Below are 27,253 nucleotides of genomic sequence, written 5' to 3' on the forward strand. Positions count from 1 at the left end.
TGCTGAGCATGAGCTCCCTGGAAAGCCAGGAACACAGGGGGCAACTAACTCGCAGTGTGCTTGTGGGGTTGTGATACACCCAGCCTTTTATTAATGAGCAGGGCTTGCTTACATAATAGCATGAGACATTCCTGAAACAGTAGGAGAAAGAGGGAACTCTGGTTTAAAAAGCATTGCTAAGATCACACCATCTAGAGGACATCTGTTATTTTTCATGGCTTAACAGGAAATATGCATCATTGCTTCTCAAGGCAATTCATTGGTTACAAGGAGGAATGTCAAAGACACAGGAAAAAAATAGTAGAGTTAATTATGGACAATGATGCATTTAAAAATCATATGCAATGGCATTAGCAAGGTAATCTTGTATGAACAGGATGAATGCTTTGTCCCTTCCGAAATCTACCTTGTTAATACTCTGGGGAGAAGGCACACAGTTGTTGACTCCAAGAGGGAGAGAACAAAGCCTAACTCCTCCCCCACTTTTCAGCCCTTCTTCCTGCCATTTTTCTGGCAGGCAGTGCTTAAAGGGCAGCACTAACAGCGACATGCCTCTGCTTGTGCCAGTCTCTTCTGTGTAAGGAGAACACCTGCAGCACAAACACAGCTCTGCTCTCAGAAAAGCCCAGCCCAGAGCCCCTGTGTAGAGCAGGGCCAGATGGGCTTCAGCACTGTGCTGAGGGATTAGGGACTCAGTGATGCTCTTTAAGCAGGCACACAGCCAAGGCTGCCCACTGAACCACACCGGTGATGGCCAATGTGGTCTGATGCAGTGTTGTCCTCAGTCTAGAGATAAAACCAGGGCATTTACCTCCCCCATTTCACCTCTTCCTCCCTGCACAGCCCCTAGCTCCCTTAATTAGTCCCATACTCACCAGGTCTTTCTTCTGGCACAGCTCACTCTCACCCTGCCTGTGCTGTCTATGCCCCCTTACACCTAGATGGGAAGGTGTTTTCATAGTAGGCTGTACCCACAACTGCTGAAACATGCCCTCAGTTTGCTATTACCACTGCTCAGAAACTTCTGCAGCCAACATCAGAGCTAGTCAGGGAAGTAAATCAGCCCCAGAAGAGAATGGTGAGCAACATGAGCAAGCCCCAAGGCCTGCAGGGATGGGACAACATCAGGGACTATATGAAGAGCAAGCACAGAAAAATCCTGCAGTGCTCTCCCACGCAGTCACTCTTGGCACTGGAGCACTTTTTCAAAGGGGGAAAACACCTTGTCTTCAGAAGCAGGCTACTTGACAAAGTGTTTAATGCATGTTTTCAGATGAGGAGTAAAGGAGGCATCTGTACCGATTCAAAAGAAGCACCAATAACTTTCACCACAAGGCTCTTGATCTGAGCTGGGGCTGCAAGATGTACTTCTACTGAGAGAAAGGAAAAAATTCCTCTACCCATCGCTCTCCAGAACTCACCACATTGCTCCTTGACTACCAAAAATCATTTACCTGTTGGTAATATTGCTGGGCTGGAGCCTGGGGCCCTTGCATCTGTCCAGCCACAGGGCCAGCTCGTCCTTTAGGCATGGGCTGTCTCTCGTATGGTGCCTTGAGGGCCTCCTGTCCCACTGGAAGCTCCCCTTGGGCTCTGCAAAGCCTGTCCCGTAACAGCATGATGTTTGGCTGCAATCAGAAAAGGACAGTGAAGGAAGGTTAACTGCACTGCTTGTCACCCAGTGCATCACACTAAGAGGCTGACTGGCCACCACTTTCAGAAGCCTGCTCTGCTTTATTTAATTGGAGTAAGTCTTTTCTGCATGAGACATAGGGCCACTGGAATTGCCTTACATGTGCCTGCCTCCCATCTTGGCCTGCATCATTCCCAAGCCAGCCTGTCTACAAATACCAGCTGACAGAAGATGAGAAATCAAAAGAAAACAACCAAGTGTCAAGGTACATGTTTCATGGTGTCTGGCTTGCAGGAGGGACAGTTGTCCCTTTGGCAGGCACTGGCTGCAAGGACGAGGGTGTGAAACAGAGAGAAGAACAAGGCCATGTATTTCTGCCAGCTCAGCAAGGCCAACACAGGGAGAGGGGAAACCAGCCTGACTGTCACAGCTCAAGGTACATTTCAAATGGCAGTCCTGCTGGCTAACTGCAGATACCTTTGCTTGAAGTACACCTGTTCAACACAGGGAGAGGAAGTAAAAAACCAGAAGGCCCCATACCTGGTTGGTGTTCGCAGGGAGGAAGGTCAAAGCTGCAGCAATGCTACCCTGGGCAGCCAGGAGGTTGGCATACTGGCTCATCTTCTCAGCCAAAAGGGCCCCCACAGCATTAGGGTCCACAGCCTGGGTGAGCTGCACAGCTTTGCGCAGGATTACAACTTTCTCTATTAAATCCTGGAAGATCAGGAAAAAAAACCTCACAAATGAGAACAACAGGAGAAGTAGGCCCTGGCTTATGACTGTGATAGAGGGCTGTTCCTCAGGGCAGCCCTATAGAACCCCTATCACCCAACAGGAAGCCCAAGCCAAGTGCAGGCTTCCCAGACAGTTACAGCTGCACCAAAGGCATGACCTTCCTAGCATGTGAGATAACATGGCAGCTAGCAACCTCGCACCAAGTGACTTCTAACACCAAAGCCAGCAGCATATCAGGTAGAGTTCAAAGCCAAAAGAACTGCTTTTGATAAACAGGATTTCAGAGCTCTATCAGCACTGAGAACGTCCACCAAAAGAGTATGCTTTCATAAAAGTATCTGGTGAGAGCCATGAGAGCAAATAGGAAACATCATGTCCATCACCAGTGTTAGTGCCGAGGTGCTGCACATTTGTTTGCAGCATTTTAGTAATTCGGTTCTTAACCATCTGAAGCAAAATGATCTAACAGCTCCCTTGGGAGAGCTGTCCATGGTTTTCTGCTTGTTACTGCTAAGATGGTTTTCCCAGTATTCACCAGGAATACTCCATATCTTGCCTTCCTTGCACATCCCCAAATACCAGAGCTGGCCTCAGTTGGGTTTCCTTCTAGTCCTAAGTTACAGGAACATTTTCTGGACAGTTTTCTCATGGTTTTCTTACTCTCACTATATTATATTGGAAGATACTACAAATATTAGTTTGCCAATATTAACATGCAATCCCACTTTGAAATCTTATAACAGATTTAATGAGAGTGTACCACACAGGACTTCAACCATATATCACTAACAAGGACTGACTATTCAATAATATATTTTTGTTTTTTCCCCATATAAGAACTTCAAAAAAGGCACGTAAAAAAAATAAAAAAAAAAATCAAGATAACTAACAATTACGAGTTTCAGCAATTCCACATTATAGTAAAAAAGCAGCCTAATTATGACTCTGACAATATTTTTCAATTTTAGTGTCCAAAAGAGCAAAGAAGTGCAATCAAAATGCAAATTCAAACTGAGGGTAAATCTCTAAATGAAGCCCTCACAATCAAGAGACTGGAAAGTAATTTTGATAATTCAAAGCTGGAGTTAATAATGCAAAGCAAAACTCCTTCTATTAACTAAACAAAGACTCACAGCATTGCCAGATAACATTACTTTAAGTACTTTCTAAAACTCGTCCTTCAAAGGCTCTGAATGGATGTAAGAAACTAGGATTACACTATAAAATGAATTATTCCATAATTGCTTTATCTCATTGTCATCAATTCTCTTCCTCCAAGATATTTGCTACATGCAGTATGTTTCATCGCTGGAAACCAACCCCTGTATGTGCAACCCCCTAGAGAAAACTCTTCTCATGAGAACTTTCCTATAGATTTCTTTCCAAATTTAACACTAAATTATTAGAATTCTTCCCTGAACATCCAACCATCTCTTCCAAAAGCAAAAATGTCCAAATATTCCCATATTGCAAACGATGCAAGTATTTAAAGCCCCTTCTTTACCAAAACACTCTAAGCCCTACAACTACCTTTTTACAGAAGAAGCATATTATCATGACTATCCAAAGAACAGAGCAGACATGAAGGCCATCATGCTTCACAACACGCTTTCTAATATCATATGCGTTATTTCTACAAAAGCCACCCATGACAGAAGGAAAAGGCTTGCATCCCAAGATACATGCAGCTATCAGGCAGCACCAAAGCTCTACACTAGATCATTTGATTTGTGACAAATGATTGCAGTGTGTTACTTCCAATATCTTTCTTAACAGAATTACTAACCTGAAGGGATAAGGGACTGTTTCCATCCTGAGCTTTGGTCCAACAAGCAACAAGTTTTTCCACGTTGCCGGCACAAATGTAACAAAGACAAGCTTGTGTCTGCAGAAGGCTGTCCCCCTCACTCTCCAGCCTGTTACCCAGGAGATCTAAGGAAAATATGAGCAAAGAAGATACTGGTGAATCACTTTGGTGATCCCTCCATCACTGCCAAGGCTGGGGAAGACTGCAACGCCTGTTGTGTCTGTCTCAGCACAGTGAGAAGGAATATTGCCTCTGGGCTCCATTCGTAAGGACATACTCCTGTGTCCAGCACAGATAATTCTCATGGGAGCCCAGGGCACTTCAGAGGCAGTTAATGTCATAGCAACAAGGACTTGTCAAATGCCTGCAAACCTGAGACACATCCGAGGGGGCAGTCCACCTGCCAACATGACAAAGGACAAGAGGCCAGGGTTTGAGTCTCCTCTCTGCCACCCACTTTTTGCAGTCCCTCATTTCATGAGCATGACCTGAGTGTGCAGCTGGCCAAGGAACTGTGAACAAAAGCAGTGATATTGCTCTGGGCTCATGTGTGTTGAAGTGAGCCATACAGCTCCCTACACACCACAGCTGATGTCTGAGGGGGACAGGGTATCAGGCACACATTTATTGCAGTATAACTTCCCCATGTGTTAAACCCAGCCAGTTGTCTGCCATGCAGCACACGTGAGGGCAGGCATGCTCACTGCCTGTGAAACAGGACTCCTTCCAAGAAGTCAAAATTGCTCTCAGGGAAGAAGAGTAAAGTGCGTCCCTGAAACATTTCCACTTGTGTCCCATGCACAAACACTCCAAGAACCTGGTCTCTTGATTGACGTGTCACATCAACATCACCATTACCCATCAGGAAATGGTAAGAGACCAGCAGCTGTGCACTACACAGGCAATGCCAGGATGCAGCTGCTCACAAGGATCTGGGTTCTGTGCCCAGAAAAATCAGGGAACATACTGGGAACACAGCACTCCAGAAGTTCCTCTCCTCCTCTGCAACAGGACCAAAGAACTACTATCCATCAAAGAAACCAGCAAGGCATTACAATAACTTTCTGGAAGGAAAACCACCATGGCAAAGTTTAGTTTTGCTATAAGTGGAATAAATGACATCCAGTCTATAAAGTGTCCTTACCGCAAAGGGCTGCAAACTCATCTGGCCTGGCGTAAGTGAGCACAGCAGCCAGAGCCTCTCTCCAATTCTGAAGATCACAAGACTGCACAATCTCTTTCCAGTTCTTTGTTACCACTGCAGTGATGAGCTAGACCAGAAGGACAGAGACCACAGTTAAGATCTTGGTAGGATTTCCTTTGTTTTTTCAGGATACAGTGTAATTTGTATCTATTCAAGTGTACTCATCCCCACTGTATCCAGGGTCACTGCAATTCAACAGCTGCACAAGAGTACATTTTACTTCAAAAGGAGGTTAAGTGAAAAATCACAAGACAAGCTCAGATAACACAGGCCAATTATTCTTGCTACAAAACATGCAAGAATGTAGAAATCTCTACAAGCTGGGATTGCTGCAGAAGGTTTTCAGCACTGTTTTTTTTGCAGACGAAGATAACATACCAAGTATTTAGCTATAAATCTTCTACACAATGCCCAGCAAGGAGTATGAATTTTGTTTGTCAAACTGTCTTATTCAGCTTTAACCTCTTGGCCTCAGGCTGACCAGTGAGGGGCAGTTGAAAAGGCTGCTCAAAGAAGCAAGTTGGCATCAATATCAACCTGAGCTGGCTGCAGTATCCCTACCCTGCACTCGCCCACATAGGCTGCCTGTCCACAAGCCCTCAGAATGAAATTCCAGTTTCTTCCATCTCAAACTGCCTCCAGTTATTTTGCTTCAGACAAGAGACAGACTTGGCAGCTGTGCTGCTATTTAGTGATAAAAGCCCTTGTCATGCCAAGACTTCAAGCTCAGAAACAGCTGAACAAGCAGCAAGTGTACAGTTTGGGACCAGAAAAGAAAAAACACACCTGAACAACAAATGCAAGGTCCTAACTACAAGGTCAACACTCACTTGTTAGCACAGGCAACTGGTCAGCTCTCCATAAAAATACCTTTTCCCAAAGGATGAACTACAGTGAAGATATTTCCCACACACTATAAAATTCTCCTTCCTCTGATTAGGCCAGAGGCAGGAAAGGAGCAGGGCGTGGGGGAAGAAATCCTGTAGAGTCTTAATACTTGAGATTTTCCTATTTTCACTTGTCCACTAACAGAAATGCAAGCTGTTCCTATCTCAAACTGGACTGCAGGCAATGACCAACAAAATTCCACTTACAGACCCTAGCTTGTGGTGCTGCATGCCCTAACTCCCCAAGTGACTGTGCTTTGCAGCCCTCGGCCCCGCTCCAGGGAAGCACTTAAGCACATGCCCTTTTATAGGCTGCCTTCTACAAGTGTATAAAACACCCTTCTTCAACAATGGACTGTTAAAAAGTGACCATGAGCAACTCCCCTCATCTAAAAGTGGCCATCCTTGCCAAACCAATTATCCTGTGCTCTAATAAGGCCACTTCTGTTTTGTCCTCCTGTTGCTACTTTCTCATGTCAGCAGAAAGAGGATAGATTTGAATGAGCAGCAACAGCAATCTCTAGCATTGCTAAAACCTCAAAAAAACCCCCCAACTAGCCATAACACATTGTCTCCTTGATAAAGGGTGACTGATATACGCTGGACATACTTAGCTCTCTTCTGTGCATGCAGTGAAACAAAGCACCAGCAAAATCTGTTAAGACTCATCACAGACAGAAATCAACACAATGCTGCTGACACTGAACATGGGTCACGTGCAACTAAAAATATGACAAGATAACAGACTGAAATATGCGCTGCTTAAGATAATTTATCTTTATCAGTGTATATGCAACTCACGACACTGGAGACAATATAAAGAATCCTCTTATTGATATCCAGGTAGTGTGCCTATTCTTATCAATACATTAAAAAAGAATAGCAGAAATCCTTCTGCTCTGAGATCTTGTGGATGACTTGAATACTTAATAGCTTCTCACAGAAATAAACCTATGAAATGGCAATAAAACTTGTAAGGTGAAAAAACAAGTTGCCAAAGACCTACATGCATGTTGTTTCTTAACTGAAAAACATACCCTGGTAATTTTGCTCTGCATCTTGGCAAAGTACTTTTTCTGTGTCTTAGAAAGCAGCTCTTGTCCGCCTGCGATGGCCAAGATAATGGCGTCGGCCATACGGTTATCGTGCAAGCAGAGATCTACTGCGCTCTCAAAGTTACCCGTCAGCAAAGCCTGGGTAATCAAACCGTCCACATCTGCAACAAGAGAGGAGTGCATTTTCAAACGATGGCACAAAAGTCACTTAAATATGCAACAGCAGGTGATTGTGTCCAACTGTACAACACTGCACAAAGTTCTCTGCAAACGAGCTTGCAGGCAGGTACTTATAGGGATGCTCAAGTCCATCTTCAGTCTCAAACACACTATGGTCACAGCGCCATCAGGTGTGGCACTGTCAAGCATCACTCACCTTGCTTGCAGAGCAAGATGCTAGTAAATGCTAGCAAGAAGCTAGAGATCCAAGTGACCTCTAAAACAACTACTCTGCATTCAGTGCCAGAAACAAAGTCAAACCTAGACAGGGGTCAATGGCTTCGGTGTTATTCAAGATCCCCTGGGAGTTTCTGTACAAACAGCAACATTAGCACTTCATGCCTGATCAGGTGTGTGTTCTTCTATATCAGAAATCACTCGGAGTAGCTGCATTTCAGCGATGGGGTATATGAGTGCTGTATACTTCCTTTCCTTCCCTAAAGCAGCTGTATTGTCAACTGCCTCGAGACTGCTGTGAAATGAATGGAGTTAGAGGCAAGTCACAATAACCCTTCACAATCTGTGCAGAAATTGCCTTCTCACTGGAACACCAGTATCAACATCAGTATTTATAAATATCAGCACATAAAATGAAATCATTATCAAGGTTTTTTTTACCTCCACTAACAGAGATGTTAAATGTCTTCTTTGCAGATCCCAAATCTTCAGTTTCTTGTTTATGGTCCTTCACCTTCTAAGAGAAAGGAAAAGTGTAATTTTTGAGATCATGTATGCACTTGGAATATACACACACATTTCAAAAAATATGGCTCTAGCATTACAAGTTAAAGACAAACCTTCAGACTACCAGTCACCTAATAGATCATTAACTCAGAAGGGAAGAGTATCCCTGTCATTTGTTAGAACGCTTTCAGCACTGGATAATCAACTTCCCCTAGTGCCTGTACAACGTCACCTCCTAAGCACACTGAGAAAGGCCTGGGCTTATCAAAACATCTCCAGTGCACGTAAACACACCATTATAAAATCATTGTTCTGAGAGATCAGAGTAGATGCCAAGAGGAAAGAGTTCTGGAAGCTTCCACCAAGGAAGCCTTATGCTAGCACAAGTGTACATACCTAGAGATCACAAATAAGCAACCAGACACCTGGATCCTGGGTACTGACTTGCATACATGCATACATGCATCCATGCCCATACACACACAACACTCTCAAAGCAAAACAGCCACAACCACAAAATCAGAAGCCTTCTCCCTTTCCCTTATCTTTCAACTTCAACCCCTACCAAGAACAGTCTACCATAATGCCACCTCGGTTTCTTTGATCTACTTAGACTTTCAGCTCATTCCTGAAACACTCTGTACTAGGCATATATCCTAGCTTAATTAAGCAAAACATATGAACACATGCTTAATTCTCAAAACAGAAGTCCAGCATGGCCCACTCAGACTTAAGTGCTTTGCGCTCAGCAGACAGAAGCTGCTTTTTTATAGAACTCCCCAGGAATTAAGACAAAGCATTTCCTACAAGTACTTGGGAGTTTCAAACAAAACTTTCAATAATAAAAAAATAATACCAAGAGTGGTATTACTTTTTTTATTATTGAAATAATAGACTCTCTCCACCATCAATTTTCACAGCTTAGCCTAAGAAGAGTGCAGAAATTGTCCCACAAACTGCCTCCTCTGTTGTAAGCCAGTGTGCGAGTACATGCGGTGGGAGTTCAAAAGCCTGCTGAAAACACCCTGCTTATATGCTGGTCAGTGAAACTGTACTTCAGAGGATTAAGAACAAATACACAGTCAACCAAGAACAGGCATTTGGGATGGGGAGGTAAGTCTGAAACAAGCTTTACGTTTGGCTCATGAAAGGAGGCAGCATCTGGAAAATTATTTTGCTGCCAGATAATGTGTGATGCATGTTTTGTATCAGTTGAGAACACGTTGTGATGATCACAGGAATAATGTGCCTATCCAATTACTTTATGTATGTGACAGCACTCCCCGATCCATCATCAGTGGCTTGAGGCCAATCTCACAAATATTTACCACCCATGCTAGTAGGCTAAGGTCATGTTTGGCTGCGAGTTCTCTTCTAAAAGAGACATTTGTTATGAGACATCCAATATCTTCATGATTGCATACAGCAAAACCCTTACTCAGATATGTGTGTCTGCCACTACAGTGCCTAATGAATTAACAAGCCATGAAGCACCTAACCTAAGGAGAGCGCTCTGTTTTGGTGTCCTTAATAGGCTGTTACATGGACTCAACAAGTGCACTGCTCCAACATGCATGAGCCATAAACCACCATCCTCATCTTCACAGACAACTGCAGACACCAAGCACACGGAGCACAGGTAGTTTGGGGCTAACAGCTCAAATTCTAACCCAAAAGGGAGACTGAGGGAATGGGGGAGAATGAAGCTGGCCTGTTCACACAGCAATATTAGTATTTTCAGTGCTATTAACCTCACAGGGCAGAGGCTGGGTCCATAGTTCTAATTATAGACATGTCCCCATATTTAAAACACAGGGCTGAAAGCAATGCTGCTCGAATGGCCAAAAATGAACAAAAGGATAAAAGGCAGATGTGGTAGAGCACAAATTGCCTGTGATAAACCTGGCTAAACTGGTGCAACAAGACTTTTGTAAGGCAGCTAGCTACCAAAGCCTGATACTTGCTGTTCAGGTGCAAAGAGGATGGATGGCACTGTGGTGTTGGTGGGAGCAGCACAAAGAACAAAAATTCCCCCTGTCCTCCAGTACCACAGCTGCATCTCTGCAAAGGGTTATACCTAGAAACAGGTCAGTAATAAGCTGACAGCTTGGTAATAATCAGAGGGAGGGAACAAAGGAATGAGGAAGGGAGAGAGGGGCAACGAGGGGAAAGAATGCATTAGAATTGTGGCAGCAGATCATTTAGTACGTGTCCAGGAAATGTCAGAGTGAAAATTATGGCAGAATAAAGTCCTTGAGTCTGTTGCCAACTGGACTATTACAAAACAAACTTGCTCTTCATTGCCACCAAAATCTATTCACATGATGTCTGAGGCCAATGAAAAAAAATCTCAAGCAACTTAACAAGAGCCCACATTTTACTCATTCTAAGTAACTTCTTGTATTTCCATATAATCTCAGGACTAGGAAAAGCCAACAAAACAAAATGCTCTTAATAGTTAAAAAGTAAATACACAGTAAGTCAACAGGGTTAGTCTAGAGAGCAACAGATACCTCTCCCAAGAACTGGTCCTCTGTAGCTTGGCCTTCATCCCCCTTGTTTGGCTCAGATTCATCAGATTCTGTGGAAGCCTTCAGCAGAGAGAAGATGCCATAAAAAAAATGCCAGCAAAAGAGGAAGAAATACTTTGCACTGCAGAGCGTAGCCACCTTCCCACCAACAATAGCCAGAAACAGACTGCAAATCACAGAAACACATTGCCAATATATGCTCAAGTACAACAAACATGACAGAGGCCCTCCATTTCCTTTTGCTCTGTCATTACATAGTACCTTGTGCTGTTTTCATTTTAGCTACCTGAAAACATGCAGCAAAACTTTTCTTCCCCATTAGTCAAGTACAGATGACAACTGAAATGTCTACAGCACAAAAGCAATGCAGTCCCCCCGTCGCAGACTCAGGCCATTGCAATTACAACAGGCAACACCTGAATTATATTTATCACTCTTGCACAGAAGTGTTATGGGACCACACTCTGAGTCCTGCTTTTCTAAAGCCTGGGGAAGGTGCTGCTCTTGAAACCAGCTGCCAGGCAGCAAGGCTATGCTCCACCTCACAGGCAGAACAAACTGTCACAGTGGGCAAGACAGGCAGCAAAAAGGAAAGGTGGAGGGACATCAGTAAGACCCTGAACCAAACCTGTAGGACTGCAAGTCCTTCACTGGGAAAGAGAGGGGCATTTGAATGGAAAAAAAAGTGGTTTTTTTTTTTTCAATAAGTATCTTAATCCTACTGAATGTAGGAACTTACATCCTGGGTTTATTTGTGAGTGACTTTGGTACAGCTAGCAAGAGGAAAGAAAAATTATTCTTACTTTGCACTGGCATTACAAAACTGAAGACAGAGCTGTACACGAGTTTGCTTACCTCTCCCAAATCACCATCTGCAAGGCCTTCTGTATTCACAGCAGACATAATCTAGAAAACAAGCAAGATTTAAGTAAGTGCCCTTTTATTTTAGAGAGGCAGACCTCTCACTCAGACTACAAAACTGGCACATGTAGCTAATACGTTGCCTAAGAAACAGTTAACATGAAACTAATGCCATTTGCTTTCCCAGCCTGGTGATGGATTTACTGCTAAGCCCCTTGCACCCCAAGCTCTGATGGAAACAACAGCTGCTCTATGCCTTTAAACCTTTAATTGTTAACTCAAGGGCCACAAACCTCACTAGAGCTGCTGGAAACCACAGTAATAAAATAGTATCAGAGCATGCAGGACAAAATCCTCTGTCTGCTCTGGTTAGGGAAAATGAAGCGGTAACAATCCTTGTGGAGCAGGGAGCTTGTCAGGAAGCTATGGTTTCAAGCACAGCAGGCATATGGCTATGGGCTAGGATTTTCCAAGGTATGGAAGAGTTAAAATGCTCAGCTTTTACTGCTTTGAAAAGCAAATAATGATTCTAGATTCAATTAGGGCCCTCAAAAACACCAATTTAATGCACAGGGTTTAGAATACACACAGAAAATGTATTAGTTTGGCATCTAGGAGCCTGTGGTCTCCTAGTGTTATTTACTGCTTTTAGTACTGCAGGCTTTATCTTACCCTTGCAGGCTTGTCTTCACAAAAAGCTGAGCTCAAATTGCTGGAGATAGTTTTCTCTTTCTTTTTTAATCATTAGTTTACAACAGAAAGGAGAAATCCAGGACTTGACTTGCATATGAGTATCACAGGTTTTAAGATAAAAACAAAACACGTTCTTAACAGCTTATTCCAAGAAGCTGAAATCTGCGACCCCTTTTTGCTTTCCTTACTCTACCAGTAACATGAAAAACAAGTTGTAATTTAGCAAGCTTATCATCTGGGTATCACAAATTTTCAGATGACCTGTCCTGTATTGTTTGTCACTAAAAACATGAATTCAACTTCAGTGTGGAATCCTTTGTTGAGAAACAGCTACATGAAACCATGGCCTTGCAGCTTCTCTCATCTGTTCCTCAAATACTGAAATAATGGGGTAGGCCTAGCGTTTCAGGCCACTTAGTTCAGCTATGCCCATCTTCCCAGAGCAATAGCAGCAGTGGGCTCCAGTCTGCATGAGGCCACTTCACAGAACCACTACTAAATTTCAGCTGGATTTTCTAATTGAGATCTGCTTTTCAAAAACAGGATTTCCCTTGCTATACTTGCCTTAACTCATACAACAAAAATTTAGAAGCTGAGGACAGACTTGGCAAAACAATGATTTTTTTTCTGTAATCATAAGAAGTTTGCCTGAGAGGCCCATCTACTTCTTAACCATGATGAAATTTTTATGGAGCCACTCTGAAAATAAAACATTAGTTTGATACAATGAAAAGGAATCAAATATTCAAATCCACTGAATCAGAACTGAAGAAATACTAGACAGTTGCTGGGTACAGCACTGAAAGAAACAAAGAGCCAAAATGCACAGCAGGTATTCTCCTGTAACACTGAGATAAGAATCTTCTTCCAACTTGGAGGAAAGCTCTACACTTACAATGTGCAAGTTGCTTCCTAGTAATCCAAATTCTGCCTTTCCAAAAATAACCAGGTTTGATCTTTGTTTTCCTTTTCTTTGTAAAAATTAATGGTGTGTTCCCCCCACACACAATAAAGGTTTTCCAAGGCAGTTAATGAAAACCTGAAGGCTGCTCACATATTCTTCAACCAGAAAGCCCAAAACCTGATCAGATTCCGTGATGCTACAGTAGAAGGATGTCAGAAAGTTACATGAATAGTTTGAACTAACAAATATCATAGCCTCCTGATGGGTGAGAATTTCAGATCAACATTGGACAGTCAGATGCAGACACGCCTCTGAAGTGTGCTTGCCTGCTTTGAAATTTCATTGAACATCCATATTGCAAGAAGATGATATAGCTAATAAAAAACCCCAAAACAAGCTATAAGAATTCTGAAGTTATTCACAAGTTGTTTATCTAGACAAAATTTAAAGAGTAGAGGAAAGTTTCTAGTATCCTTTGGAACAAAGGAAGTCCTTAAACAACACAACTATTCAAGTCAGCCATGTTTAAACAGAGGGTCCAGCACCATAGGTAACAACTATATTATGGCTATTAGCAGAGCTGCAGCACTGACAAATACTATCTGCTGGAAACAGACTGAAAATAATACTGTATAAAAACGTTTATTGAATTGAATAGCCTGTGGATACTGGTAATAGCTCTTCCAGACCCCACAGGTAAATAAGTACTTCAACCATACATGGCATCATCAACATTTTAGGTGGTAACCTGCAGATACATCCATTAGTAAAGCATTTAACACAAGCACAGCTTCCAGGCACGTTTACCTTCTTCCTCAGATCATCTTTCCTATATCCCAAGAGCTCAAGGTATTTAACACGTGAATCTTCTTCAAAGTTCACCTTTAAAAAACAAAAAGTAAAGTCATTTTCTCCATCACTGGCTTTTTACTTGACTGGCACAAGTTACCCAGTGAGAGCTAGTGACTGTGGAAACAGAGTAATAAAGAGAACTGAAAAGGTCTTCAGTGACTTGAGCATGCAAGCCGGTAGGCAAGGCTTCAATCTGGTTATTGTAGGTGAACAATCTGCTTATTGGCTTCATTTGGAAACCTCTAAATATTCATAGTGAACAGTGAAAAGCACATCTAAAGCTGTCCCAAAGCTTTATCCCTTCTCACCAGCTCCCCACACAAAGATGTACTGATGGGGGATGTCAAAAAAACGCAGGATACCTTCCCCTTCTGACATGATTTCTCATGAACCCCATGCACACCCCGGCCCTGAGGACCCTCTCTCTTCTGGTGGGCCACCTCCAACAGCAGGGCTTATGTGCACTATTCCCACAGCTTACACTTTTGGTTCCCAGCATCTCCTACTAAAACACCACTATGCACAGAAGGAACCATTTCTGCACTGGCTTTCCAAGTCAGTGAGGAACTCCTGACCTGCTGTTATCCAGTTACCTTTAAGAAGGCCCACACGTTTTTCTCAAAGTCAGCCTGGGCCATGTCAATTTTCTTCTGGCAGTAGTTGACAAAGCCTTCGGACTGCACAGCCTCCTGCAGCTGGTTCGAGCGGGCCAGGAAATCCTTCTCTGTAACAACCTGGCTCACATAGACATGGTGACACTGCTGCTGCTGCTCAATGCCTGGCTGCTGCTGAGACTTGGCATTCTCAAATGTAACCAGCTTGCCTCCAAACTGGAATTGAGGCACAAAATGCAGTATGTAAAAATGCAAGTATACTCTGGAGTGTATATGAAAAGTATGCACATATGTACACACATGATTTTATATAGCCTATATATACTTATTGTCCAATGGACGAACATTTCTGACATCATTTTTTTCCACCACCCCATATTTCTATGCATGTAAGGAGCTTGCTGGATAAGTGGGTACACATTTAGTAAGATTTATGAGCACAGCTACTTCTGTGCCTGTTTTTTCTAAGGGAAAAGACTGACTAGAAACTGAGAACTGGAGCTGTGGGTCTGTACAGTGCCCAGCGTAAGTGGACTACCTCATGATATTGCAGTGAAATTACCAAAGAAACCTATGCATCATTAAATAAATGCTCAAGCATGTCTACCTTACTCTTGGCAGGCTGTTTACCAATTAAAAGCCTATGGAGAGATTGGCAGTAAGTTGTGTCATCATCTGGAGAGAACTAAAAATCAATTAAAAACAATTAGAAGGGGCTTATAATATCCTCCACTACACTGACTCAAAAAATAGCTTCGAACTGCACTCAAGTCACAAGATACTTGCCCAGTTTGGTCCTGTTCCCCCTCCCGATGTATATATTTGTTTACTCCAAAGCAAACACTGAACATAAATAAAAGCAAGGCCCTAAACCCAAAACAGAAAGACACGAGTGCCTTTTGGCAACACAACACCTCCTTGTTTCTTTTTTCCAAGCATTTTTGTCATGCTTTTGCTTGTTTGCTGTCCCAAGTGCCCAGTTTGGAAACTGCTGCAATCATCTCCCACCATGATGACAAACAGAGGAAGTTCTGCCAAGGTGGAACACAATGTTGAACTTCCCTCTTCCTAAAGTGTTTTGCAGGTGCCACCACTATCTCCCTCCCTGCCTGGCCAACCATGCCCAGCCTTGTTGCCTGCTTACCGAAAACGATGCTCCCACAGGTCGCCGGATCCATTTGGGTGGTTTCTTTAGGGGTAAAATGACACTCTGTGGGGCAGTCTGCTGGGGAAGCTGCAGGGGTGGGAGGGGCTGTCCTGTACCAAATGGATCGAGGTTTCCAAAAGATGATGAAAGCTTTGATAACAAAAGGAGCAAAAACCAACAGTAACATATCTCCAATAAATACTTACATTTAGTTTATTTGCACTGGATTGGTAGTCCTGCAAGCAGGGTTGCAGACAGCCACTGAAGACCTCCCATGAGTCCATGTTTTCCCCCCACCTCTTTCTGTCCATATTCTTAGCTGAACATTTCTCAATACCTGGTCAACTTGCTTCTGCCTCAAGCCATCAATGCTGCCTCCCATGATGGAGTAAATGCTGATCCGCCCGTCAAAGGAAGCTGCAGACAAAACAGCGTGGTTCCTGGGACACCACTGGATATCAAAGCACCACTGTGTGTTCGTAGGCAACTCATACAGCACCTGGGCAGCAAAAACACGTCCAAAAAAATCAGGGCTTCTATGAAGCACCATGTCCAACAGCAACAGTTCTCCTGCCTGCCCTGACACTAGTCTGCTCTTCTTGCTCCCCAGCAGCCTCTGTGTCACTGTACACACTAACAGTGGGCAAACCCTGACAATCACCAAACAGCACTGCTTAATTTCCTTCTTCTCCTATCAAATCTTCTGTTTAATCCACACAGGACAAACTATGCAGGTGGGGTATGTCTGTGCTGTCCCACTGCAAGCTGTGAGCTCCTGCTGATATTCATGCTAGCTCATTCAGAGCTGATCTGGGTATCTTTACACACTACATGGATACATGTCCAGGCTCCAAAGTAAGTCTGGTTTTGCAGGAAAATTGGGAAAGTTAAAACCTGCACTCTGGGTAGACAGCCTCTCCTGCCCTGCAACAAACAAGCCCACCAGTGCAACAGACATTTAACCATAAACTAAGAGAAACTCGAAGAGCAAAACGCTAATTACCTTGCTGCCTCCCAGGAAACTGTTTTTTATTTTTAATAAAAACATGTAGAATGATTCATCCACATGCAAAGCCTTCCCACAGCTTTTGCACTTTTGGGCCAGTGTCTGAATTTTAGAAACACTTCTCTGTCCTCCAGGATTATTGTCCACTGCAGGCAAGGAACCCTCCACATGCCTGAAGCCCTTCTCAAGGTCTAGGGGCAAACACTCAAGTTGCCTGAAAAAAGAATGTGCACCCTCTTTGAAAGGTATCCACAGGCCCAAAAGGGTGGGGTAGGAAGACGTTTAAGTGGCTCTTGCTGATCTGCTGCTATTGTAGTAACCTATAAAATCCCTCTGGTCTGGATAAAAGTTCTTACACTTACAGAAGGAAAAAGGCAATTGCAACAGTAATCCAGCCACATGGGCCCAAACCAAAAGAGCAGGAAGCAAATACTTAGTTTAAGTGGGGCCATTTCTATCCCTTATAATGAGCAGGAACCTTAGTGCTACGCAGGAGCAAAGCAGGACAAAGGACAAATATGTAATATTGGCAATACTAGGAAGGAATCCTGCACCACCAGAACAAGCTCAGAAGGCACATATACCAAACACAAGTACACAGGATAGGAAGAAAAATCCTACAGAATCACCATTCCTAGGAATGCAAGCACACCAACACCCGTTTTGCCTATGCCACTGTGCCACATCTGAACAGATACTTAAGTGGTGTGCATACAATACCTCGCCCGTGCTGGGGTTAGAGCAGAGAATTTTAGCATCCTTCCCACAGCTAAGTAGCAGCTCCGAATCCGCCATACTCCAAGCAATGGCCAATATACCCCTGCATGAAAAGTCACAACCAAAAAAGTTTAATGTAAACATAAAACGGTGATAAATAAAGCATATTTTTAAGTCGAGTTTCTACATTCGCTGAGCTTTCCACCTCAAAATGCCCTCCACACGCCTTCCTCTTATAAGAGGAAAATTTTCAGTATTATCAGCACTCTATTGAAATAGATTCTTTCTGTTTTCTGCATGAAGAGGTATAAAGGTGCAGACATTGTACCTGAAAATTCAATGCAACAGTCATGCAGGAGAACCTGGACACTAGTGTAACAAAATGGTTTGTTTGCCTGCAGTATCATTAACATACAGCGTGCAAACCTGTAGGTAAGGTCAGTGACTACAAAGTCTGACATATTTTTATTAGCAGGAGATTCAAGTCAGCAGAACCACCAGCAGCAGTTTTGGTAGAAGCCAAACACAGACTTATTGCTATTCTCTCTCCTTAAATCAAGCACAGGTTGTGGGCAATAAGGAAATTCTCACTAACAATTGAGGAGGGATGAGAATTTAACAAAATCTCCCCTTGTAGCCAAATTTAAGGCATTTTGGGGACTGAGGGGCAGAGAGACTGTGCATATCCATGGGTGAGGATGTGCTCAGGTGCACCTTCATTCCAGTATTTAGGCAAAATCAACTACTGCTAATTCTTTACAACTCAGCTCCTTCTTCTCAAAAAGAACAGAAACAGACTAGAACTTCAGTGTTTCAAGTGGGATGGTGTTTTATTTTGGGGCCTGTTCTCTTCAAACGAGCAGGCCCCAGAAAAAGCAAGCCTTTCAGGACAGAGGGTTGGCTAGTCAGCAAGCCAGCATGTAACTGTGTGCTGCTGGAATTGCCACCTCCAAATAAGTGAGTCTTCATAGGGAACTGAGATGTACAAAGTGGTACAGTCACCAACAGTGCAAACACCATGGAGCAGCAGGCTACAGAAGACTCATACCTTGTATGGCTTTCTAGAACACGAAGTGGTGAGGAGGCAAATCTTAGGTCCCACATCTGAATCACAGGCAACCTGTCATCTTCCGAGGCCAAAACCATCTGGGTAGCAACATCAGGGTGCCATGCCAGGCCTGAGCAGTGCATCTGAGGGACAACATTGTGCCAAAACATAAAATAACTAAGCAGCACTAAAGGACAAAAGACAACTAGCCTAAATATGTCTATATGCATGGTAAACACTGTTGCAAGGGAATTTGCAGCTGTGTTTCTAAGAATTATTTCTGACTGCATTCAGATTAGAATACTCTCCTCATTTCCATGAGTGAGGAGACTTGCAGTTAGTTTCCCAAGGTCCTTTCAGAGATGACTTTGTTCTGTCTTGTCCACAATCCTACATTTTAATGTAAGAAAACTGTAAAGCCCTCTGTACAAACCTTTTTCTCTAATGTTTTTATCGATATTTTAATAAAAGCCATTGTTAGGCAGATATTATTGTCATGTGAACACTGTATCACTAGGCTACAGTCACGTGATGAAAACAGCCTACTGTGTTGATGTTATGTTAGGCAACAAACACATAAAACAAAGTTACAGTTTATCAAAATAAGAGTGCAGTGAACAAACAGCTACTTCAGGAGCACCCATTTGTAAATTTTGTTTTGAACTCTTGCTACATCTTCAAAGTTTGTTATAGCAATATTCCATTAAAATATACAGAATTATACAAATATGTCACTCTCCACAAGGTCAACAGGCTCTTTTTTATATTTACACTGCCTAAGGAAAAGACACAGTGGTTGTAACTATACAAGGTAGTGTCCCCTGTAACCTGCTCAATGGCAACACTCCTCTGTGTCGCTCTCCACCACAGACCCTGCTCTCTCCAACCTTGCTGCAGCCTGCTCCCATTTCCACATCCAGACCAGCAGAAGCACAGGCCCCAGCTCCACCAGTCAGTGTCCTGCCAGGGCTCAGCCCTTGTACTCATCCCACCTGTGAGGCCAAGGAGGAAGCCCCCTCTGCCTGAGCACCAAGTCATGACGTCACCTGCTCTGTGAAACTAAATATGCTCACCCAGAACACATAAGCTGCAACCTCATCTCTCCAGCACACAAAACGTAATTTCTGACTAGCTTTCTGTGGTAGCCCCAAACAGATCAGTAATGGCTTTCTCCAAAGAAACTTATCACTCCAACAGGAAAATTGAGTGCCATGCCTTGCTTCAAAATTGCATCTGCCTATTTTCTTTTAAAATGCTGACAATCCCTCTGCATATACATAGCCCGTTAAGAGAAGGCATCAGATATTCAGCATGTCATATAAAACTGGGCCAAGCACTAGTATCTTTATGTCATGGAAGAAGGAGTGCTATGACCTGCCCCCACATGCCCAGAGGCACTCCACACCTCTCCACAAGCACCTGTGCAGCCACCTGAGAGCTAACTCACCCGGTTATTGTGGTCACTGACTTTGATGATGGGTTCATTCTTCCTGAGATCCCACACAGTAGCTCGGCCACTAGGGCTGGCAGATGCCAGGATGTGCTGGACTTGCCTGTTCCATGCGATGCAGCTGATGTCCTCAAGAGGCTGTCACGCACACAGAACAGCCTGTTACAACCTTTCCAAGTCAAAAACTCAAAGCCTGTTATTTTCAGGGCTTGCTAAATGACAAATCCACAAGGAGACTCATTCCAGGTACTGTGTAATTCTGGTTTTCTACACACACACGCTGTAGTGTAGAACACCCAAACCCACCTATTTAGTATTTCACGCTAGTATTTCTCTGCAATATCTGCAGAGATTGTTTTTCCCCCATAGATCTTCTTTAAGAGACACAGGCTAAACACTGAAGTATTAGCAATTAAACACTCCCTGAAACCCATGAAGGTAACTGCCAAACCTACTGTCTCATCATCTGACTTCCCAGTAGCTACTTTTTATCTTCCTCCTATTTTCCTCAATCTGTACCCTCACAATCTTCAGAGTCACGTGTGCAGTGAAACATACAGAGGAAGACTAGAAGACATGTAATGGCTATGGATATTTAAAAAGTGGTGTAACTTGAGCAACTTAGCTTGTTATTACTTGTTGCTTGATAAAAATGCAGTATTTCCCAAAGACTAAGGGGATACTTCAACTTTCCCTAGCCAAATACAACTTAAAAAAAAATAAAGTCCCACCACATGAAGACATGAATCAACTGCTTGTGCAGCCAGCCAAAACTGCAGGTCTGTTCTGGATAAACATGAGTGCATATCCAGGGTTGCTGCATGAGAAGCAGAGCAAACCACTCATTGCATGGACCTCTGCATATTTGCACTTACAGGCACAGCCAGAAAACCACACCCTGGGGGCTAGAAAAGCAGCAGTGTCCAGTTATCCCTGTATAGAGCTGGGCAAAAAAAATCACAGCTAGGCATAAAGTGTGGTAAAACAGTGCTGTCACAATTGACTTCCTTCCAAAAGTGTTCACTGAAAGCTACCCACACTGCTGCTCAGAGTACTGTCCTTAAGGACACAGGCTTCTGCTGAATGCTCTGAGTAACAGGCATGTCACAAAGAAAAAAATATCTCAAACCCCACAGTCTAATAAATACATTACAAAAATTAAGTGCCAATAGAAGGCCTATTATTGTTGGCTTTTGGGAAAGCCACTGGAGAACAATATGCAGGAACAGATTTCTCTTTATTTTGATAGGGAGAGATCTGTTGCACCACCCCTTAAGGACTGTATCTAACATTGCCAGACATGTAGCTCATGGCTAACTACAATTAACTGCTACCCAAGTTAGACTTCAAAAGGCTTTTTTTTCCCCCCCCCTCTTTTAAAGATAGCTTTAAAACTGCAAGTTTCAACAAGCTCTCAACTTCAGTGACATGCATATTCTTTGTTAGTCTGCTCTGCAGTGTTTAACAAATATAGATCTGGTACCTGTGTCTTCACTCCTGGTGTCATTGGCGTGGCAAAATTGTTCAAGTCCCAGATATAGATTTCAGACTCGTTAGCACCAGAGGCCACCAGATTAGTCTGTAAGACACATTAGATGTTAAGAGTATTTTCAGCATCAGCTTTCCGTCTTAGCTGCTGGGAGGCATCAGATCCACAGGACCATGCCAATTTCTCCTATCAGCTTTGGATATAGCCTTTGGCTCACACAGAGCAGCTTAAGGAAAAACAAGGTTTTTGAGATCACAGGTAGGACTGAGTTCATTAAAAAAACCCCATACACTACACTAGACTGGCATGCTAAGACCAAAATTCCCGTTTTGTGGAGTGCTCCTCCACTGCATGGCAAATACCCATGAGGAAGCTGCAGGGGCACAGCCACAGACAGGCGAGTGGAAAGCAGTGACACTTCTGGGAGGGGGCAGATACAGAAGCAGTGCTGCAGCTATCACTGCCAGAGCTTTGCTTCAGGCAGACACATGGGGCTGGCTGGAAGCAGTATGGCATTTGTGCCTCCAGCAGCAGACAGCAACCTTCCCACAGTGAGTGCAATCATCCAGAGCAATCCTGCACCTGGGATGCAAAAGTCCAGGCAGGGCAACACGAGCATAGGGCACCAAGTACCCTTTGATCACATCCCATGGCTGGTGGCAAGCAAGTCCCAACTTCATAATGGACAGGAAGGGAAAGGAAGCGATTCAGAGAGGACACAATAAACACAGGGCAGCCTTGCTGAAAGCAAGTGTGCAGGGACAGAAGTGCTATTTAGGAAACAAATTCAACTGAATTCTCGCACAGCTGGTGGGGACAAGGGAAAACCAACCCACTGTATCTAGGAGGAAGTAAACGCTTATTAGTGATGGAGGGAAGCTTGTTGGTTTTGAGAGCTCTTCTGCAAAAAAGGCCACGTCACCATGTTTCTTATTCTGTCTCCTCTTTCCAAGTAAGAATACTTGGAGGTCTTGAAGATGGATCCTACCCAACCCCCAAAAGAGATACCTAAAATCTGATGTTACCAGAAACACGAGTGAGAGCACATAAACATTCCCTGTGTGACGAGAACAACATTGGCATAGTATGGGGGAGCTAAAAAAGAAGACTGGCTAAAAACACCACAGAAGACCACCTCTACTTTACATGCAAAGTGAGCTAAAAAGACGCACTAAATTGACAACATAAACTGATGAGGGGAAGGAATGAAACAGACACCTTAAATTCTTTTATTTCCAATCCTGAAATGCCAGTAACACCATTGCATTTCCTACTAAATACAAACAGTCAAACACCAAATTTAATTCATACTTTTCGGAGGGGTGAGGGAGAGAAAGCGGGGCGGGGAAGGGACAGAAACATTTAAGGTTACAAGTGAAGACAGGCCACTCATCTATGGTGGTACATGATGAAGAACATCAGAAAACCAACCTGGAACATGTTGACATCGAGCGCTCTTACTGGTCCTGTGTGCTTGTCCTTCTGGGCAATTACTACTTCAGTGTCTCCAGCTATGATTTTGGCTGGGTCATACAGAACGACATTTCCGTTTTCACCCCCTGCAATCAGGACTCCGGAGACTGTCTCACCTGAGGTCATGCTGTGTGGCCCCCAGATCAGCTTGTGGTACCTGTAAGACATGGAGGTCTCCACAGTTTACAATCATCCACCACGAGCTCCACATACACTGATGCACCTCATTTTGCTTGCCCCAGCTAAAGCCTCCAGACTGCTGCTAACAGACAGAGCATACACATTAGAGAAAAGCACCACCTGCTTTTTCTCCTTAAGGAGGAGTCTCTGTACTTACAACCCCTTCTGTCAGAAAGACAATGTGTCCCAGTTCTGGCTGTTCTCAATACACACGGTCAAGACATGCACAGCCAATAACCTGGTAACATCTCATCTCCTGGCTGACACGGTCAAGACATGCACAGCCAATAACCTGGTAACATCTCATCTCCTGGCTGCAAAATCAGGTAAATGCTCCCAATTGCACGTGATTTTGAGCTCAACTTTGCAGAACAATAGAAGCAATCAAAGTGAGGACTATAAGCGCATCCAAACACAGCCTGGAAGTAAACCTCTTCATACAAGAGAGAAAGAACTGGGAAAATTCCAAATCCTTTTCCATATCTGTGCTTCTGAATGTGCAAGCATTTCATCTGCTGTACTTGAGGCTCAGCAAGTAGTTTATTCACATCACAGACATGTGTCTCTTGGACCACAATCTATTTTTCCAGGCTAAATCAAGAGGAATTAAACATACCTCCAGAAAGGAAGTATTTTCACACCACCATGTCCATCTGCAAATACCCAAATTTCCTTCAACTCAGTGAACTTGCTGCACAAGCAAAACAGCATTCCTGTGTATTCAGCCATGCAAAGAATTAATTTCTTCTATATAAAATGACACACTATCACATATCAGCTCTTATGTAAGCAGAAAGCAAACACACATTGACTGGAAGATGGCAAGGAGTTACTTTAGCATTCACCATGTTATTATTAATCTCTTCATTATCTCTGGACAACCTTCAAGTAATTTCTTTAAATCACAGCAACTTCGGCATGAAAGAATACATACTAGCTAGACAAAGAGCATATGCTGGATAGGAAATACTGTAACAGCCAAGTGGTCAGTCTCCTAGTGCAGTGTTCAGATTACAGGGGGGGTGTTCACCAAAGAACAATGCCACAAATGGAAATTGGTCTGTGATATCAGACAGACCCTTTCCCTGGGTATGATTTTTATACTTCTGCACCTAACTATGCAAGGTTACAAGAAACGTAGTGACTGACAGGGTTGTCCAGGCACTAATATTACACCACCAGCAAGGTTCAACAGTACTTAAGATAATCCAAAATGAAGGCAGAAAATGGCTTAGAACAAAAACCAAAGTTAACTGTGCAATTACTTTCCTCTTGCCCTTTGCTCTTTGCAAGATAAAGTATGGCTTTTTAAAAGCAGTGCAAAACTTTACGTGTAGGGCAATTAACAAAGCTTGTTGCAGGATTTGTCTTTTGTGGGTTTGATTACTTGGACATTCTCATTTGCTGCAAACCAAAACAAAGCCTGACATATACATTGCTAGCTGGGGCACTTCTACTTATATTTAAAAAAAAAAAAATCAACCTCTTTTGTAATGCATTTTCTGGGGCAAAGTCAAATTCTTGTGTTGCTTACCAAGGGAAGTACTTTCAAATGGACACTGCATCTTGGCTATCAGGAGTGTTTTTTGAAATTCAGCAAGCAAATGTCACTTGGACAGCCTTGAAAAATCTCTGTCATAGTTAAAACAAGGTAGAACAAGGAAATTTTAGAACATTGAACACCTCATCCTGCTCTCAGGTCAGTAGGACATGTTAACATCAGCTTTGCCCACAGTGCAGGGCATTAAACAGAGACTGGGGCTCTTTCTCACAAGCCCCACGTACTAAAACGCAGACAACTGCAGGGCATGGATTGCAAGCTGCCTGCCAGCACAACTGCTCTGCTAGCCCTATGAATCATTACAACAAAACTGACACAGCACAAAACCAGCAGCCTAACACCTTGTGCTTCCTCCTGCAAAAGCTACCACAGCCATTACTTACGGAGACCATCCCTAAGCAGGGTCATAATCTTATTGTGTGCAAATGCACACAATTTCAACCCTTCTGTCCAGTTGTTTATAGGCAACACTTAACCTCTAGGAACCCAGCAAACTGCGTTTGGTCAAGAACTTTAGGAAACAGTTGTAGGTCCTTAGTCTTGAAGCTACAGCTTTAGAACAGATAACGAAGACTCAAGTCCAATTAATTTTTACTCATGTCAGAGGTTGGGGAGATGGCAATTGCTTCTCTAGAAGTGTCAAATTCTCATTTGACCATACAGGCAAAATAGCCTGTACCTCCCATCATGTCGTTTCAGGTCACCAGGGGAAAAAGTGGTTATGCTGACACTGTAGCTGGTATAAAAGTCATGGATCCAATCCAATGGCAATGAAAATTTTCACCTCCTTCTCTACCCACAGAAACATCCTGCACTTCCACCTATGTTGTTTCAGCTCACCCACAATGAGCGGCAGCCACTGGACCAGCCACCAGAGAGCCACTACAAGCACTGCTGAGATGGAAATTGGACGCTCTGATGCTACCAGTCTTTCTTTGGACAAGCGCATGGTTAAGGAACTAAGAGCTAAGTGGAGTTGTACAGTTGGGAACTTGGTTTCCCAGCTGCAGGGTGAGGTACAATACTACACACACAACATGACTCCGTTTACTTATGTTATAGGAGTCTCCCTGAAATACCTAAATGCAAACAGGATGGGCCAATGTGAAAAGTTGCCACTGCATTTTGATAATTTCACATTTCCTTCTGTTCTCTGGAAAATCCCAGAGGCTCCCCAAAATAAACTCTGCATACATATTCAAACCTACCAGTCAATGTCAGATTTTTCAGGTTTATGTCAGAGCATGAGCTGCTTGCAAATCCTTGGAGTCTAAGCTCAGTGCCTTCACAATGACACCTCATTGTCCCACAATATCAATGGCACTCATGCGCCTTCCTCCTTCAGTGCTGAACTTTTGCTCCTCTTCTTACCAACCGCACATAAACCTCATGAAGTGGCCTTTCCACAAATACCATGTATAACAGTTCCACAGCCATTACCTTTCCCTTACAACCCCACTGTTTACCTGTGAGAGGAGGAGAATGTGGCGCAGGACTTCATATCCAGCGAAGGGTCCGATAAGTCCAACTCAAATATTTCTAGAGAAGCACTTGTACTGAAGGTTGCATCCAGCTGCTGAGCCGATGTACCTGCAAAGCAGCGTGCTTGGCAGTTAGAAAGCCATGATACACAAAAGAACAACTGCAAAAGCAGCACAAGGAGGGGCATAAAAACATCATCCTTGAAAAAAGGACCCTGAGATGGGGTCATGTTTCTGTTATTTAGCTGTAGTTCTACAGAACTTTCCTCCCCATGGTTCCCCCTTTGGGGGTTTCTTAACCAATATGATGAACAGGAAAAGCTTTGGACAAGTGCCTCTCTCCCCCTAACGATGCACAGAAAATAATCTAAGTTACAAACAAGCAGCAAGGGACAGTGAACTAGAGGTTAGGATTGCTGTCACCTTACCCTGGCAGAAAGAAGAGGATGCTTGCTGTCACTTGCAGAATGCAAAGCATGTTTTCATGCACGGCACCACTAGAGAACTCCACGGAAGGCACCATGCCATATACCTCTTTCCAGCCTTCAGGACATTAAATAACTCCTACAGCTTTCAATTACAACCACTTCATGGCAGCCACCTCACATAGCCTGAGGCCTGCTAGCATATGCTTTCCAGAAACTCACCTGTGGCCAGGTAAATGGGGTGCTGCTGGGCAGGGCTCCATGCCTGAATGGCAGTACGATCAATTTCCTTCAGCTTCATTTTACTAAAAATAAAACCAAGAAAGGTAACACTTAAACAGAGCATGAGGAGTCCACGCTGCCAGGGATTCAGCAGCTGCATTAGGACTTGGAAGAAGCAGCTATTGTTTTCCTAAGCATACCCCAGACAGACACCTCAGCCATCCTCTCCAAGGTACACCCAGGGGGAAGGGGAAGAATAATTCACCATTGGCAGCATAACACCGACACAGAGAGGAAACTGGTGGCTGCTGAACAGACCATAACACAGGAAAACGGGGGCAAAGCTTCAACCACTCGGAAGAAAAACCTTCTAGC

General features: G+C 43.5%; 1 protein-coding gene across 10 annotated transcripts in view; it reads right to left on the minus strand.

Annotated features, from left to right (window-relative positions):
- SEC31A (SEC31 homolog A, COPII coat complex component) overlaps positions 1–26,964 on the minus strand; it is a 43,438-nt gene extending 16,474 nt beyond the window's left edge. For 6 of the 10 annotated variants that reach the window (XM_035902807.1, XM_035902799.1, XM_035902808.1 and 3 more), the window contains exons 1-19: positions 26,879–26,964; positions 26,217–26,340; positions 22,968–23,166; positions 21,531–21,626; positions 20,045–20,185; positions 18,598–18,740; positions 17,553–17,652; positions 16,164–16,325; positions 15,824–15,976; positions 14,659–14,895; positions 14,021–14,095; positions 11,611–11,661; positions 10,738–10,815; positions 8,159–8,234; positions 7,304–7,482; positions 5,320–5,446; positions 4,155–4,300; positions 2,174–2,347; positions 1,455–1,628 (exon numbers count right to left, since the gene is read on the minus strand). In XM_035902807.1, coding sequence (XP_035758700.1) covers positions 1,455–1,628; positions 2,174–2,347; positions 4,155–4,300; positions 5,320–5,446; positions 7,304–7,482; positions 8,159–8,234; positions 10,738–10,815; positions 11,611–11,661; positions 14,021–14,095; positions 14,659–14,895; positions 15,824–15,976; positions 16,164–16,325; positions 17,553–17,652; positions 18,598–18,740; positions 20,045–20,185; positions 21,531–21,626; positions 22,968–23,166; positions 26,217–26,340; positions 26,879–26,957 — 2,514 coding nt within the window. In that variant the 5' untranslated portion in view covers positions 26,958–26,964. The other 4 variants (XM_035902800.1, XM_035902802.1, XM_035902803.1 and 1 more) reach the window with 4 other exon arrangements.
- Positions 26,965–27,253: the final 289 nt, after the last annotated feature.

Source organism: Egretta garzetta, unplaced genomic scaffold, assembly GCF_000687185.1.
Source record: "Egretta garzetta isolate BGI_Z169 unplaced genomic scaffold, ASM68718v1 scaffold89, whole genome shotgun sequence".
NCBI classification, from domain to species: Eukaryota; Metazoa; Chordata; class Aves; order Pelecaniformes; family Ardeidae; genus Egretta; species Egretta garzetta.